At 45.3% G+C, this 15,940-nt stretch overlaps 1 protein-coding gene across 1 annotated transcript; it reads right to left on the reverse strand.

Annotated features, from left to right (window-relative positions):
- Positions 1-363: 363 nt before the first annotated feature.
- Positions 364-10,654, reverse strand: LOC132388382 (probable G-protein coupled receptor 139). The gene is made up of 4 exons (XM_059960727.1): positions 10,614-10,654; positions 7,159-7,289; positions 5,625-6,531; positions 364-490 (listed from the first exon to the last, which is right to left on the reverse strand). The coding sequence occupies exons 1-4, from the start codon at positions 10,652-10,654 to the stop codon at positions 364-366; spliced, it is 1,206 nt and encodes a 401-aa protein (XP_059816710.1).
- Positions 10,655-15,940: the final 5,286 nt, after the last annotated feature.

Here is a 15,940-nt window from a genome sequence, read left to right on the forward strand (position 1 = left end):
GACATGAAATCATAGGACAGTTAGAAGGAACTTAGTGGTTGGGATGATCTTCAAAACCATTAACGATGATCTTTCCATGTACCTGGATAAGCATGATAAAGTAGGCCAACGTCAGCATGGTTTCCCTCAGGGGAAATCTTGCCTGACAAACCTGCTGGAATTCTTTGATGAAATTATAGGCAGAGTACAGAAAAGTGAATCAGTGAAAGTTGTTTGTTTGAATTTTCAGTTTGTCTTTTACAAGATGCTCTACATGAGGCTGCTTAACAAGATCACAGGTCAGGGTATTACAGGAAGGATATTGGCATCAATCGAAGATTGGATTATTTGCGGGAGTCAAAGATTGAGAGCAATGCAAACCTGTTATGCTTTCTGGCGGTAGCTAATGGCGTTCTGCTGGGTTCTGTTAGATATCGATGATTCGATGAGAGAATTGATGGCCTGGTTACCAACTTCGCAGTTGATATGAAGGTAGGCGCTGGGCAGATAGCTTAGAGTAAAACGGGTTATGCAGAAGTACTCAGACAGGTTTGGAGAAGAGGCAATATGGTGGCACATGAAATACACTCTATGGACTGCAGTCTTATGTCAGGTACGCAAGTTCTGTCAGCATAACGCTGCACGAACATTTTTAGCAAAACACTCCGATACAATACGGATTTCATGTTCTTGCAGACAAAAATGCTGTTTCGGTACTACAAGTCCATTTCCACAGTGGTGGAGAAGTGCCCAATCGCCCCTCGTCAACTGTACAATGCCTTCCAACTCCTACATCACTTCCCATTTCTGTAAACTCCTCCGACCCCGACAGCACTCGCCATCTCTGCAAAACCTTCTATCATCCACCCTGATGCATTCAGGTGACAGCTGACACGATGAAGCCACTGCCCGTGTCTTATGGCATGGTTCATCAAACACCCTCACACTTCCTGTTTGTAAACATACCGATTTACATGGATACCTTGATTAAACCTGTTCCCAAATTGCCACCTGAAAAAAAAAAAAATAATAATATATATATATATATATATATATTCCCTTTTCTCAGTCCCGTGGTCCCCGCCATATCTGTTCACAGGATGAGTTTGACCTTTCTGGGACATGTCTCCCAGGTAGTCAGTCTCCCAGCTTCGCGGACGGCCATATCTGCACATGCTGTGTGCAGCTATAGCTCCTAATGGACCGCGTAAGGGAGCTGCGATTGCAGCTCGATGACCTTCGTCTGGTAATGACCAGCGAGGAGGTGATAGAAAGGAATTATAAGGAGTGAAAGGAATTGGTCACACCGGGGCCACGGGAGACAGACAAGTAGGTACCAGTCACGAGAGAGAACTGGAACAGTCAGGGACTAGAGAGTATCCCTGGCAACAGTGTCCGTTCCTCTGGCGCTGAGTCCGGCCCTGTGGCTCAGAAGGGTAGGGAAGGGAAGAGGAAGCAGTAGAGGTGGGCGACACTCTAGTTCGGTGGTCAGATGGGCGATTCTGTGGACGCAGGAAAGGAACTCGAATGGTATTTGCCTCCCAGGTGCCAGGGTCCGAGATGTTTCTGATTGCGTCCACGATATTCTGCAGTGGCAGGGAGGACAGCCAGACATCGTGGTACGTAGTAGTACCGATTACATAAGTAGAAAAAGGGGAAGAGGTCCTCAAAACAGACTACAGGGAGTTGGGAAGGAAGTTGAGAAGCAGGACCGCAAATGTAGTAATCTCGGGATTTTCTGCCCCTTTTTTCTGAGAGGGAGTATAAATGCGTGGCTGAGGGATTGAAGCAGGGGGCAGTGAATTAGATTTCTGGAGCACTAAGAACTCTTTTGGGGCAGGGATGATCTGTAAAAAAAGGACGGGTTGCACTTGAATCCCAGGGGACCAATATCATATTTTGGAGACTTGCTAACGTTACTAGGAAGAGTTTAAACTGGAATTGTTGGGGTGTGGTAACTGGGGAAGAGGCGGTTGGCTCACAAATAGAGGAAGCTTGGAGACAGTGTGTGAGGGAGGATAGGCAGGTGATAGAAAACGGACGCACTCAGACCGACGGTTTGAGATGTGTCTGTCTTAACGCAAGGAATACTGTAAACGAAGCGGTTGAGCTTAGAACATGGATCAGAACTTGGATCTATAATGTAGAGGTCATAACAGAGACTTGGATGGCTCAGGTTTAGGAAAGTGCCGGGTTTTACATGTTTTAGAGAGGACAGGGAGGGGGGCAAAAAAGGTGGGGCGTGTAAATGTTGATCAGATAGTGTCAAGCCTGCAGAAAAGGTGGACGTCAAGGAGTGGTTGTTTACTGAGACTCTGTGGTGGACATGAGGAACAGGAAAGGGTCAATAACTGCACTGAGTGTTTTGTACAGGCCGCCCAGTAGTAACAGGGATACCGAGGAGCAGATAGGGAAACAAATTGTGGCAAGGTATAAAAATAACAGTTGACATGGTGGGACATTTTGCATCTCCCAAGGTGTAGATGGGCTAGAGTTTGTTAGGTCTGGAGTTCTCCTTCGGTACGTTCCGATGAGACAGGGAAGTTATGGTAGAGTTTGGGCGCGAGGAAAGTTTGCCCGTCAACCTCTGTTTTGAGACTGGCAAGGAAGATCTACCGCAGAAGACTTCTTTGCAGTATGTGTCCGAGATGAGAAGGGAGCTGAAAAATGCTTATGAATTAGCTGAGGTCTCGGCTACCAAGCAGAATCAAAGAAATAGGAGGAGGTATGATCAAAAAGTTAACTTCTGCTAACGCATACCTGAAGACTGAGTAGTCATAAAAGTCTGGGGCTACCTGGGAAGCATACATTTGCTGACAAATTTGCATACATTTGCATACATTTGAGTTACCCCCTATGTAATGGAGAAGCAGGTGTCAAACGCACCAGAATTATAGGCGATACCAGAGGATGAGAATGGACCTGTGACGATTCTGCATCAGAAACACCTTCTACCTCTTGGGCAAGAGTTGCGTGTTAACCCAGAGCCTGCCCTGGACCCTACAACTAGGAAGAGGACTCTGCGGCAACGTGGAGAGACTGAAGGACTCGGAGGATGAGGAAAAGGGATTGTGGTATATGCTGTCCTTCGCCAACTCCGCAAACCGTGAGGAAGACATTCTTATCCTTTCCCACGCTGAGTCAGGTGACCTTAGCGGGGTGTGGAAGGAGAGGGGTTTGTGGAATTAGCAGGTCTCAGTCAGGCTTGCAGCTGGAGCAGGAAGGGTGTGTAGTCTCCACAGTAAATGGGGATGAAGCTGAGCAGAAGGTTCCGGTTTTCAGGAAGACAGGATTGATAGACCGGGGCTCGTCATGTACACCAGAGGTGTCCAAGGAGTGTCTGAAACTGAAGTAGTAGTTGATGGGACAAGGAAGTCTCAAAGAATAAGGAGACACCCAGGTAGGCTTTCCTATGTAGCACCAGGGGAGCAGAGTGCTACGAATATCCCACTAGTGAGATATGTCACGACCCTTTACAAATGGACTAGAGATGCTGCCATCATGAAATTCTACTGAAAACGATGTTATAAATTTGAGATGACAAATTACTTCTAACTCATGAGGACATGACTATTTTGGTATGGGCAGAGTGTATTGCCCCGGTTCGTACATTTACTGTTATGCTGTACGTGTTTCATATTAGTTCTGTAAAAGCAGCTTGTTTTCAGTTCGTTTGCCTTGTGGTTGAACATAAGAGATGAGGAGACATGTGCTCCATCCAATTCGGATGGTTGAACTAAGGGGTTGTTTCTCTGGTGAGGGACACTAAGGTTGGGCTTGGGTTTTGTTCTGCGGGGGATGGGGAGAGATGACGCTGCAGAGAACCGGTCGAAGCACAGAATCTGATGGGAGAGCCATTTGTTCGAGATGGGTTGCGAGCGACGTTCGGAAAGCGGTGTGTTATTTCTTGATGACAGAGGGCCCTGCATTGGTGATAGAGAACTTCCAGATGAGTTTCAACTTCTGCACATTTGACTGTTTAATTTGGATTGTGCTTTTTTATTTTTATTATTCTTTACTAACCTTTCAGTTAAGTCAAGATTCATAAATATATCTCCTTTAATCATGTGCAACGTACAGTCTGTTATTTGTAACAGGATAGCAGATTACACAGCATCCACACAAACAAGAGTTTGAGGTGGGCTCGAGGTCTCAATCTCACAAGTTTGGCGGGAATTAAAATGTCTTCCTTAGACTTACGCAGGCAAGGAAACCGGGGTGTTTCACCCGTATATCAGTGCATGTGGCCAGACACATAAAGATCAGAACTTAAACGGAATAGGGAATTAAAGTGACTGTGATTTTAAAGGAATAATCTCGACGATTTAACAAAGCAGGAAGATAGTGGGAGTTTGGAAGGACTTCAGTAAGGTTTCTAAGAAGACTCCGATGACAGATACAGGGACGCCGAGATGAATTGGCAAACTAGTCACAATATCAGCTCGGTAAATGGATGCAAATGGTAGTGTGCGTGTGTCTCTCTGTTCCCGGATGCCGGCTATAAGCGGCAAGTGTAGATTTACTGCTGGGTCCTTTATTGTTCGCAAAACAGTATGTGAATCAAAAAGTGACTTAATGCACTTTGTGAAATAACATTCTGGGAGGACATATAGACCTTGGCAGGGTTGATTTTAGTTGTAACCTTGCAATGCTAGGTCATACCTCTCTGAATGCAGTGGGACAAGTGGACAGTACAAGGGGTTTTTGTTATACGTGCATTGTACGCCGAAGCATTGCGTGGAAGAATTCCGACTCGGTCTTACATCTGTACGGAGCACTGGTTAGAGCAGAGTGACAGCAACGGGTGCAATTCTGATTCCCACGTCATGGGATGGATTTTGTAAGAACTGAACAATGGTAGATCAAAATTCACGTTTGTTTCTAGACTGTGGGGAATGGGATAAATTATAAGGAGAAGTTTGATTGTTTCAAATAGAAAATGAAGTGAAGGGTCCTTGTAGATTTTTTTTCAATTACGAGGAGGTGTATATTGTACAGATAGCCAACAGCTTTGCCTTTTCCTACGTCTGCAGTGGCTAAACCTACAGGCACATGCGTACACAGACCTGAAGACATTCTCTTTTCGCCCCGTTTGCTTGGTTATATCTGCAGCAGACGTGCTGGATGTAGGTGATAATAAAATAATGGAAAAGTGTTTGTATAGACTTGGCTTAACAAATATAGAGAGGGATACGGGCTGTATTATTGCTCTGGGGATTGGCATAGTTCGCCGTAGTCGAGCTGGGGCAGAACCTATGCAATATTGATCCCCCGCTGCAATATCCAAGAAGGTGGCTCTGTCACAACGCTGACCGCAGCGAATCTCCACTGCCAGTATAAAAGTCATTGCGATTGCTCCAGCTTTACCCGAGTTACCCTGCGGCCAGATGAGACCTGATGGTCAACGCAGCTGTGAAACTGAATGAGTGATCAGATACCGGGAATGTTGATGACATCACGGCCGTCGAGGACGCTCCTGCTCTAAAATGAAGTTGAGTGTTATTTTGTTCCAAGTCAACAGCCAGACCCATTATACATAAACACATAAAACTCAGATGCACATCGCGACCCAATGACGGGTGCCCGATGCGGAGAATTAGTGCTTAATGAACTTTCGAATTTTACGAACATGAGCTTTGCTTTACCTGTGCCTTTTAACCAATATTGAAAACAAAGTCCAAGGAGATTTTAACACCCGCCGTATTTCTTCTCTAAACTTAGCCTGGGTCGCTGTATAAATGCAGGTGTTCGTGCAGGAACTCAGGTACATGAGAAAGTGGCCGGCTTCAGTGGCGACGTAGGCAAAATCGGTGTAATCTCCGTCGTAATGCGCGGTTGCTGCGAGTCGGGTGGTCGGAAAGGTCACAGCGGACGTCAGCCACAACAGAATGAAACTGCCAGACACACTAAAGAGTAAAATGATGGATTTCCGGCGGCTTTCCATCTCCGGATCCTTCTGTGTTTGACTGCTGTGACCCCGCAGTCCGCGTCGCAATTTACCGGCTAATAAAATACGCCTTACTGTCACACAGTTAAACAGGGCTATCAGAACAAAAGGTAATATAACAGTTAAAATACTCTGCAGAATGGAGAATGAGGCTCCCACAGGAGACGTCATGAACCACGAGCTCGGCTTACAGCCCCAATGATTACCGTTAACTACACTGACGGGGTTAAACTCAAATAGAAACGGGACGTTCTGTAAATGCAACAGGAGCGCCACGGTTATAATGCCGGAAACAGCTGTCCTCACTGTGCAATATTTCGCTTTAAGCTTCTGACAACAGATCGCTACAAACCGATCGACTGTGAACAGGACAGTGAACCAGACCGAGGCTTGCAGGCTGGTTACATTGAGGTACATACCAACCTTACAGGCGGATGTGTAGGACAGGAAGGACGTTGGAAACTGGTACATGACGATATGATACCCGATTACACAGAACATCATCACCAGGAGATCTGCCATTGCCATGGCAAACATGTAGTGGGATATACATTTGGAAAGGCCGCAATTCCCTCGGAAGAGGACCACCATTGTCAATACGTTCGCTAGGGGAAGAGATACAAAGCGTGAGTTACAAACAGGGCGAGGAGAAGTGTTACACTCGAATACTGTCAGAAACGTCAATAAATAAATAAGCTCTTACGCTTGGATATATCTGCCATTTTTCATCACATTTATTATCATCTTAAAGGTGTGATAGGGAGAAATTAATTCAAATCTCCAGCTGGACACTCAATTCCTGTGATAGCTATATTTACTATAATTCCCAACTGGTACGGATAAGACATATTATCAAAGGGTTGATCTGAAATTCACAAAGGTAGGGGTGGGGACGGAAGGAGAGGGAAGGAGCGAGTGAGCAAGAAAGAGAGAGAAAGAAGGAGAGAGAGGAGAGAGAAAGAGCTAGAGCCTGAAAGAGACAGGGCGAAAGAGGCAGAGAGAGAGAGAGAGAGACAGACAGACAGACAGACAGACAGACAGACAGAGAGAGACAGAGAGAGAATTCAGCTACGGCAGCAGTTGTTACAATCCGCAAAGTTCCCACAATTCGTACTGTTCCACTGCTCCTGCACCAAAAGTTAAATCACAAAAATACATTTCAATCGGCTGTATCAAATTTACGCTGACAGTGGTCAACATCGGGGAGGATTGGTCGCTCTGAATTTGAGCACCATCGTCTGCGTTGAACTTTGGAGGCGGCGGGGGGAGTGGGAGCAGTGAACCTGATCCTGCATCAGCGTAGAGAGCGGCGACGAACCGTTCAGCAGCAATAGACTGCCGTGTCTCCGCGCTGGGTTGGTTTCTGAGAGAAAGAATACCGAGTGAAATGTCTGTTAACAGAAGAGCGTCATAACATTTCAGACAGAGGATGTGTACACTTACCCGGAACACCGAAAGCTGCCAGAATAGGGTAAAATACAATCGCCACATGCCGGATTGTCAGTAGAGCCATTTTTCGGATATTGTACAAAATATGCCGCACTTCTTGCACTAAGCGCCACTCCGCTGCGTTCTGATCTCGCTGCCCTTTTATGCATTAATCTATACACCGGTTAAAAAAAAAAAACAACAACAGCAACAATGGTTGCACACAACTCGAGTTAGTTACAGTCAGTTAACAAACAATGCGCCGTTTCTACTTCTGTGTTCTCACGGCGCCACAGGGAATACGGAAAGCTCAGTCCATAACACCGTCTGGTAAAGTAGACAATCAGAAACTTTTTAAAGCAGTTCCGCGCATTCCGGATTGAAATGCCAGTCATGAACCAGCACCTATTTCTATTGTTGCCTTCATATTAATTTCATTTGTTCTTAATTGTATTACATCTCCCTCCATATCTCTCAAAGCAAATTATAGCTTTAATTTAGCTCACGATTTATCCTGAAACCAATCCCACATCATATGAACCTTACAGCGAGCTTGAACAGTCTGAGTTATTTGCCTGAAGTAATTGTGGACCGTACGGATTCCATCATTTTATTCCAACTTTACCCATATTTCTTCAGTCACAATGAACTCAGCAGCCCTTTGCGCAGGCATGATTGACAACGATAGTAAACGTGAGCCCTTATTCGGAGCCAGGAAAGCCGATGCCCATTTGGTATTGGTAATATTTGTCACAGAGTTTATTATAGAAATCTTTAGCCTTCAATGATAACAAGCGGGGGTACTTTAACACTGTCGTACAGCGGGTACTTCCATGGCTCCGAATAAGGTCTCAGTAAATGGTGGTGCATATTATGCATCATCATTGGCTCCTCATTTCCATCACCAGACTCGGAACCAGCATCACGTTTACTATATCCAGTAAATGTCGTGAAATGTCTGTATAGTACAATACGTCCAAAAGCGGCGCTAAAATAAACAATAAGAAATAAATAAACAAGAGATGTGGCGCAAAAAGAATTCAAACAGCGACGTAGTTTTTTTTTTATTTAGAAAAGTTTAGAAATAATTTAGAAAGTTGATGGTTGAAGAGAATAAGCTCAACTAAGATATACGAGGCTTAGGGAGTGTTTTGCTGATACTGACGTCAACCCCCTGAACTCTTACATAGCCAGGAACAAAGATTTGAGCAGAATATATTGGGAAGTGTTTAATTTGGGGGGGGGGGGAGTACTCATTATGATGCTATGAGGCAGGAACCTGGGGATGAAAACTAGGAACTGATGTGTTCAGGGAAAAGCCCAACAGAAATGTGAAAGTTGTTTAGTGCTTGGCGTTCTGGGTTGGTTTGCCACAGTGAGGTAGGGAAAGGATGGTAACTCGAAGGGGTCATGTCTGTGACAAGATGAGGAATATCCATTCCCGAGGATGAAAAAAGCAGGCTTAAGACCAACGAAACAGCGATCATCAGAGATGGTTCTGGGGAGTTACAAAGTCGCCAAGAAGGAGCCAAACAATAGACATCAGGTCATGTCTCTGGTACAGTGTGACAGTGTAGGGTTCATCTGTTCCTGCTGGTACATTTTAGAGAGTGAGAGTGTGGATTTCATACTGTATCTCTGTGTCTCTTCTACAGTGTGAGAGTGTGGATTTCATTCTGCATCTCGCTGACTTTTCTTCAGAGTGAGAGTGTCGGTATAATTCTGTGCGTATTCGTCTCTAGTACAGTGTGAGAGTATTGGGTTTATTCAGAACCTGTCATTCTCTAGTATAGTGTAACAGTGTGGATTTCATACTCTACCTCGCAGTCTCTTCTGCAGTGTGAGTGTTTGGAGTTCATTGTATATCTTTCGGCCTCTGATATCACGTGAGAGTGAAGGGATCATATTTTTTCTTTTTGCTTTTGTCCCATAAATCTGACATTAAATCATCCTGTATAATTAGCAGCATTTTTTATTCAACCTACATTTTGCACAACTATAACAAACTACCTCCAGATGACACCTCCAAATTCATTTTACAAACTGACCGCCGAACGATAGTAGTTATTTTGGAATAGTACTGCAAAAGTCTTTCAGGCGGAAATAGGACAACCGGCTGACAATGTCAATGTTCACACCTAATTATTAACATACGCTATTGCATGAACTTCAGTAGTTCTAGATTTGGAACGGTTCTACGTTATTCAATTATGTAACTGTGGTCATAGTAGTTGAATTGCGGAATGCGGAGTGACGTATTACCGCTGTAGAGTAAGGTAGATGATAAGGTGCAACATCAAAAGTAGACAGATTGTGAAGCCAATATTATATTATACTTCATATAATTATAAATACATTCTATAATAGTATAATAAATATTGTAATTAAGCCCCGTAACACGCGTTTTCAGGGTGATGCCGTATTCACTCCTGAATCTTTGCTACCTTTTCCCCCGGAATTGTGGTAGGAGAGTAGTTTTGAGTATTTTCAAACTGCTGTTCGTAGATATGTGACAACTAAAGGTCTAAAAGTTTCCAGAAGTTATACCGCGATATGGAGTTTGGATTCTTAAGAATTCATGCCTGACGTTGAAAGTAGAAGTGTGCTTGCACATCACATCTTCCTAATGTTAATGTTACTGTGTCTGTATGTCCCTTTGGCGGAATGGCCAGACTGCGCACAACACTACATGTTTATGCAGGCTAGTGTTTCTATAGATCCAGCAGAGCTACCTGCTCTGGCATTCACTACCGTCAGTCAACAGAATCATATCTCAATTCGGCTGCTAAATTGCCCAATAAACTGGGCCCATACTTTCAGAGATCTGTCCATGTGCTCTCCGCGATCCCTCTGGTCCACCATTGTACTTCACATTCCACCATTTGATATGGATCTCCTGGCCTTACGTAGACATTTTGTCTGCATTTTGTCTGCACTTGTGCATTGCCATGCATCCTCCAGATTTCAAGGGGAAAGTTTTTCGTTTTACATCTATCTGTGAACTTATAGAACACAGAACCTAGAATAGTACAGCACATTACAGGCCCTTCGAGCCACAATGTTGTGCAGACCCTCAAACCCTGCCTCCCACATAACCCCACACCAACTTAAATTCCTCCATATACCTGCCGAGTAGTCTCTTCAACTTCACTAGTGTATCTGCCCCTACCACTGACTCAGTCAGTGCATTCCACGCACGAACCACTCTCTGAGTAAAAGACCTTCCTCCAATATCCCCTTTTAACTTTCCTCCCCTTACCTTACAGCCATGTCCTCTTGCACTGAGCAGTCATAGTGCATTGCGAGTAGGCAGAAGCTGCGAGCTCCCGTGACGGTAGGTAAACGGACAATGCAATCAGAAAAGCAGCGAGTTGTTGTAATTCGTACATACAGTGTTGGAGATGTAAACATGTCTTTCCAATGTAACATAATCCCACAGGACTGTCCACAACAAACTTATTATTCCTCCAGGATTGATCAGAAATGAGGTATGATTTTCATTTCACGGCGAGCTCCTTTCGACACACGGGGTGGAATGGCAGAACAACCCATTGTGAGTGAAACCGCATTCCCAGTACACCAGTCCCACCCGGCCACAGTGGAGAAATTCACCTGGTCCCGGAACTGGTGAGAGTTGTTCCTGGAATCTGGCACCGGCTCTTGCTGCTCCACATCCAAGAGCAAAGGATCCATTCCGACCATGACAAGGGAGTCAGTCTCAGAAGGTCATAGCTGCCACCGAGATGGCACTGACACTGAACACGGTAATTTCCTTGTCACCCATCCCCTCTTCCCTCCTTCTGTCACCGATGCACACAAAGGACGGTATCCCTCTGCCAATGAACGTGCCATTCAGCTCGCGTTGGGTCAATGGAAGGAGGGCTGTGCAGTCACATTTCACTCCTAGTATACAAACTTTGGCTCCGAATATTAGTCGAGACCTCCGGTGTCAGAGCACAGCAGATTTTAAATCAGATTCTCAGATAACAGCCCGAGTGAGATGACACTATCGATGACTTTTGTCTGTACCAAACTATACGAATTTATTTATGTTCAAAATCTGACTAAAATTATTTGCGTTTTTCCTATGGCTAATCCCTTCAGCAACAAGTATATGGATTTGGATAGAACAGGGTGGGGTTGATGATTCATCAGGGCACAACAGCAGCCGTTGCAATGGAGCTGGCTCTAAGGCGCTGTATATAAGGGTAAAGTCAGGCAGTATTGTAGTGATAGGCGACCAGATAGATAGGGGGACAGCCAGGAGACTCTATGACAGCAAATACACAAGGTTGGTGTGCTGCTTCCGGGACGCAAGGTTCCAGGATGCATCCGAGTGTCTCAAGGATATCATCAAGCTGAAAGCTGAACAGTCAGAGCTTGTGAAGTGTGTTGGCATGAATGACACAGGCAAAATGAGGAAGAGCTTCACGCAGTGAGTACATAGAGTTGGGAATGTGACTGAACAAGGACCTCCAACGTACTTATCTCCGGATTACTTCTGACTGATCGTGCTGGCGCAAGTCGGAATGGTATGAATGTGTGTCTGAGGGACGATAGTGCAGGCTGCAGGGTTTTAACTCCTTGGGCCATTGGAATGCTTTTTCGGGGAATGGGTGATCCGTACAAGAGGGACGGATTCCATCGGAACTGGAGGGGAACTAATGGTAAACACAAAGTACACTGCAGATACTGTGGTTAAGACAACACGAACAAACACGCTGGATGAACTCAGCAGGTTATTATCCTTGCAAGCGTAAGTGCTACATCAGTCCCGACACCTCCTCTCTTACAACAATTCAGGGCCCCAAATTGACCTTCCAGGTGAGGCAACATTTTACAAGTGAGTGTGCTGGGGTCAACTATTACATCCGGTGCTCCCGGTGCGGCCTCCTTTACATCGGCAATACCCAACGCAGATTGGGGGAAGTCTTCGTCGAGCACCTCCTCTCCGTCCTCCACAGCAAACAGGACCTGCCGTTCGCCACCTACCGCAACTTTGCTTGTCATTCCCATTCGAACATGTCCATACACTGCATCCTCTATTTCCACGATAAGGCCAAACTCAGGTTGGAGGAGCAACACCTTATATACAGTCTGGCTAGTCTCCAGCCCCTTGTTATGAACATCGAAATCTCCAACTTCCGTTAATTCCCTCCCTCTACCGTGCCCCATCCCACTTAAACTCTACCTCCTCTTCTAGCTGCCTATCACCTCTCATGACTCTGCCTTCTTCTAGTACCCATAGTGCTTTCCCCTTAGATCCCTTCTTCACCTCTCCTTCCTATACACTCTCTGCTTCCCCTCCCCCACCCCTTGATCTTTCCTCTGATTAGTTTTTTTTTTTTACCTGGCACCTACTAGCCTTCTCCTTCCCACCCTCCCCTACCTTCTTTATAGGGCCCCTGCCCCCTCTCTTTTCAGTCCTGACGAAGGATCTCGGCCCGAAACAGTAACTGCTCACTTCAGCGGATGCTGCCCGACCTGTCGAGTTCAACCAGCGTGTTTGTCAGGGGAACTACTACCCTGACCGGAAGGTTAGGTACTGTTTGTCGAGGGTTTAAACTAATTTTCCTATGGGCTCGGAACGAGAGCACCGGATCAGAAAATGAAGTAAGGCGGAGGCAAAATTCAAATAAGTTATTTGTTGGGTTGAAATCAGACTTCTAATGCGACGAGTACATTACAGATCCCAGACGGAGAGCGGGACTAGAATGGATGATGACTATAAAAGGATTTCATAAGTTTAGAAAGCGCAGAGGTGGAGGTAAAAGAACGTGGAGTTGTACTTCTAATCAGGGACAATATTACAGTGCCTTAAACTTACCTACGGACTTGGTCTCTACCCCTGTCTCTCACATTCTCGACTCTCTGGATAAAGAAAAAAAATCTTCCTTATGTCCTTTGTAAAAGTTCGCCCCTCAATTCTGAGGCTGTCCCCTTTGGTTCTGGATACATTACCACTGGAAACATCCCCTGTACGCCCAACTTATCTGTGGCTGTGCGGGTCTTTTGCTATCTAGTTGTTGTAAGGGAATGTCCCCTCAGAGCATGCTGCCAACAGTTACTAAGATGTCTGCCCTTACAATCCAGTGCTAGCTCTTGCCGTGGTCTCTACCCTTGGAAAATGGTGCTAGTTGTAATAAAGGTCTCTACACTTACAGTACGATGCCGCTGACGTAAAGATCTATATCCTTACAGCTCGTTGCCATTTGTCGTAAACATGTGTACCTTGCCGTGCGGAGCCAGCTATTGTAAAGCTCAGTGGCCTTGCAGAATGGTGCCGACTATTGCAGAGATGACTGTCTTCGGTCTGGTGCCAACTCTTTCAGTGGTGCGTATCCTTCCCATACCGTGCATGGTGTTGCAAATGCTTATGCCACTATAACACAATGCTGATGGTGCTTTTTTTAATCACAGCTGCAGTGCAAAACTGGGATTGTCCAGATATAGGTGATCAGTGTTGAAAACAAATCTACTCTTGTATTGGAGTCTTGTACTAGTCTGTGCCCTTACTGACCGGTGCATCCTCTGGCAGGTGGGTCTGCTTGGAATACAGTGTAAGTGACTTTACAGACGTGTACCCTTATTTAATAAACTGATCTTGTGGGCCCAGATGGATTACAATTCCCCTGGAGATCAGACTAAGAGTTTGATGTTATTAGTAGCCACGGGATCACTGTGGGTGGTGTAGATCATCCAGCCCATCAAACCTATACTAGCTCCTGCTACAACAACATTCATTCCGTCCCGTCCCCCATTTTCTTCAGACAGCTCGATAAGTTTATTTTCCTAAATAACGTTCCTAGTTCCTCTTCGAGCATGCTGATTGCTTGATCCCCCCAACCTGGCAGGCACTGTGTCCCGGTCGAGAACCACAGTCGCAGACCCCATTGATCCGTTGCCCACTGGGCTTCAATTCATTGACCAATAAACTGGGAACAGTACAGCACAGAAACAGCCCCCTCTACGCAATGTCTGTTTACTGACCATAATGACAACTTATACTGCATGTTTGCCTGGATGGGGCCTTTGTTCCCAGTGGACTGAATCCCCCAAAGGAATGCACAACTTAATACACGACACCATCACCTCCTCAGTATCAGTACGTCTGAAAATATCACTATACTCCCTCCCTGACCTCACTTCTCTCCATGTCATTCTCCTTAGTGAACTCCAATGAATACAAATGAATAATTTTGTATATCACATGCTAACTCTGGCAGCAGCCATAGACTCACTCTTTGATCTTGTGTGGTCCTGTGCTCTCCAAGTATACTTACTTGTTCAACTTATCCAGAGGGAATAATGGCAGAATTGTTTTTTTATTGAACAACAGAATGAGCGATTTAAATTGCCAACCTTAACCCGTCATGTCACTATAGTCAAACACAGTGCAACTCCCGAACTACTCGAACTCGTGTTTCCGACTTCACAGGAGTTAAACCTCACTCAGTTTAACTCTACCTAATACTAATGTTATTGGACAACTTCATTCCATTCAGGCTGGATGTATAATATTTCCTTCATCGTTAAAACAAAGTTTGACCTATTTCCCACCGCCCGGTACGACCGGGTATTTCGTAATCTGTTTGGTTTCGCAGGTACCTCCCTCTTCGTAGGCAATGCATAAAAAATGTGAACCGTGTACATTGCGCCCCACCACACGAAGCCCAATGCTATTCTAACCTCTGTACGGTCATCCGAGGCAGTGGAAGGCATGAAGCCTATCATAAAAGCACTTTCGGATCAGGAAGTGCTGCTACCAACCTGTGGTCCTTGTAATTTTCCTGTTTTACCGTTTCCAAAACCAGGTTCTGATAATGAGTGACTTGTTTTACTAATGAAGCACCACCCCGCTCCCGAACTGAAATGCTTCCCGTTTTGGGAATTTTCAATTATTGTAGACATTGGATTCCTGAATATCAACTGATGTAGGCTTCTCTTCGACAAGCCACATTACTGAGCATGTCCGCCGAAATGCAACAGACTCAGGAAATGAACGCAGCCTTTAATACTCTTAACACCGCTTTGTCAACTTCCTCTGCTCTGGGCATATCTGACTATCCAGCTCGTTTCCAATTATTTGTGAATGTCCAACAAGGGTTTGCTAGTGGCATTTTAACACGACGTAATGGGGGCCTCAGACCACCCATTCCTTATTATTCTGCACAATTACACCATTTGTAAGAGGCATGCCAGGTTGTCTAAGATCTGTCGCTGACACTGCAATCACGGTAGAAAAGTCCAATCCTATTGTGCTGGATCACTTTGTTGAAGGGTCGAGGCCCGAAACGTCTCTTTTACATAGATGCTGCATGGCCTGCTGAGTTCCTCCAGGATCTTGTGGGTAGTACCTTTATTTCCAGCATTTGCAGGTTAGTCTTGTTTGTGATTGTACTCAGACAGCAGTCAGCATCAGGAGGATATGGGGTGCATTCACACAACCGAATTAAGCCCTCTGCCATCTCTGGAATGCGGTGGTCTTGTCATATAATCTTGCCGGACAGTTTTGTTGTAGTCGTCAAACCACTCAAACTGCATGAGTTATACCGGTGTTGTATAACGCTGATCGGCTGCAGGGCG

The sequence above is a fragment of the Hypanus sabinus genome, unplaced genomic scaffold (assembly GCF_030144855.1).
Source record: "Hypanus sabinus isolate sHypSab1 unplaced genomic scaffold, sHypSab1.hap1 scaffold_311, whole genome shotgun sequence".
Taxonomy (NCBI): Eukaryota; Metazoa; Chordata; class Chondrichthyes; order Myliobatiformes; family Dasyatidae; genus Hypanus; species Hypanus sabinus.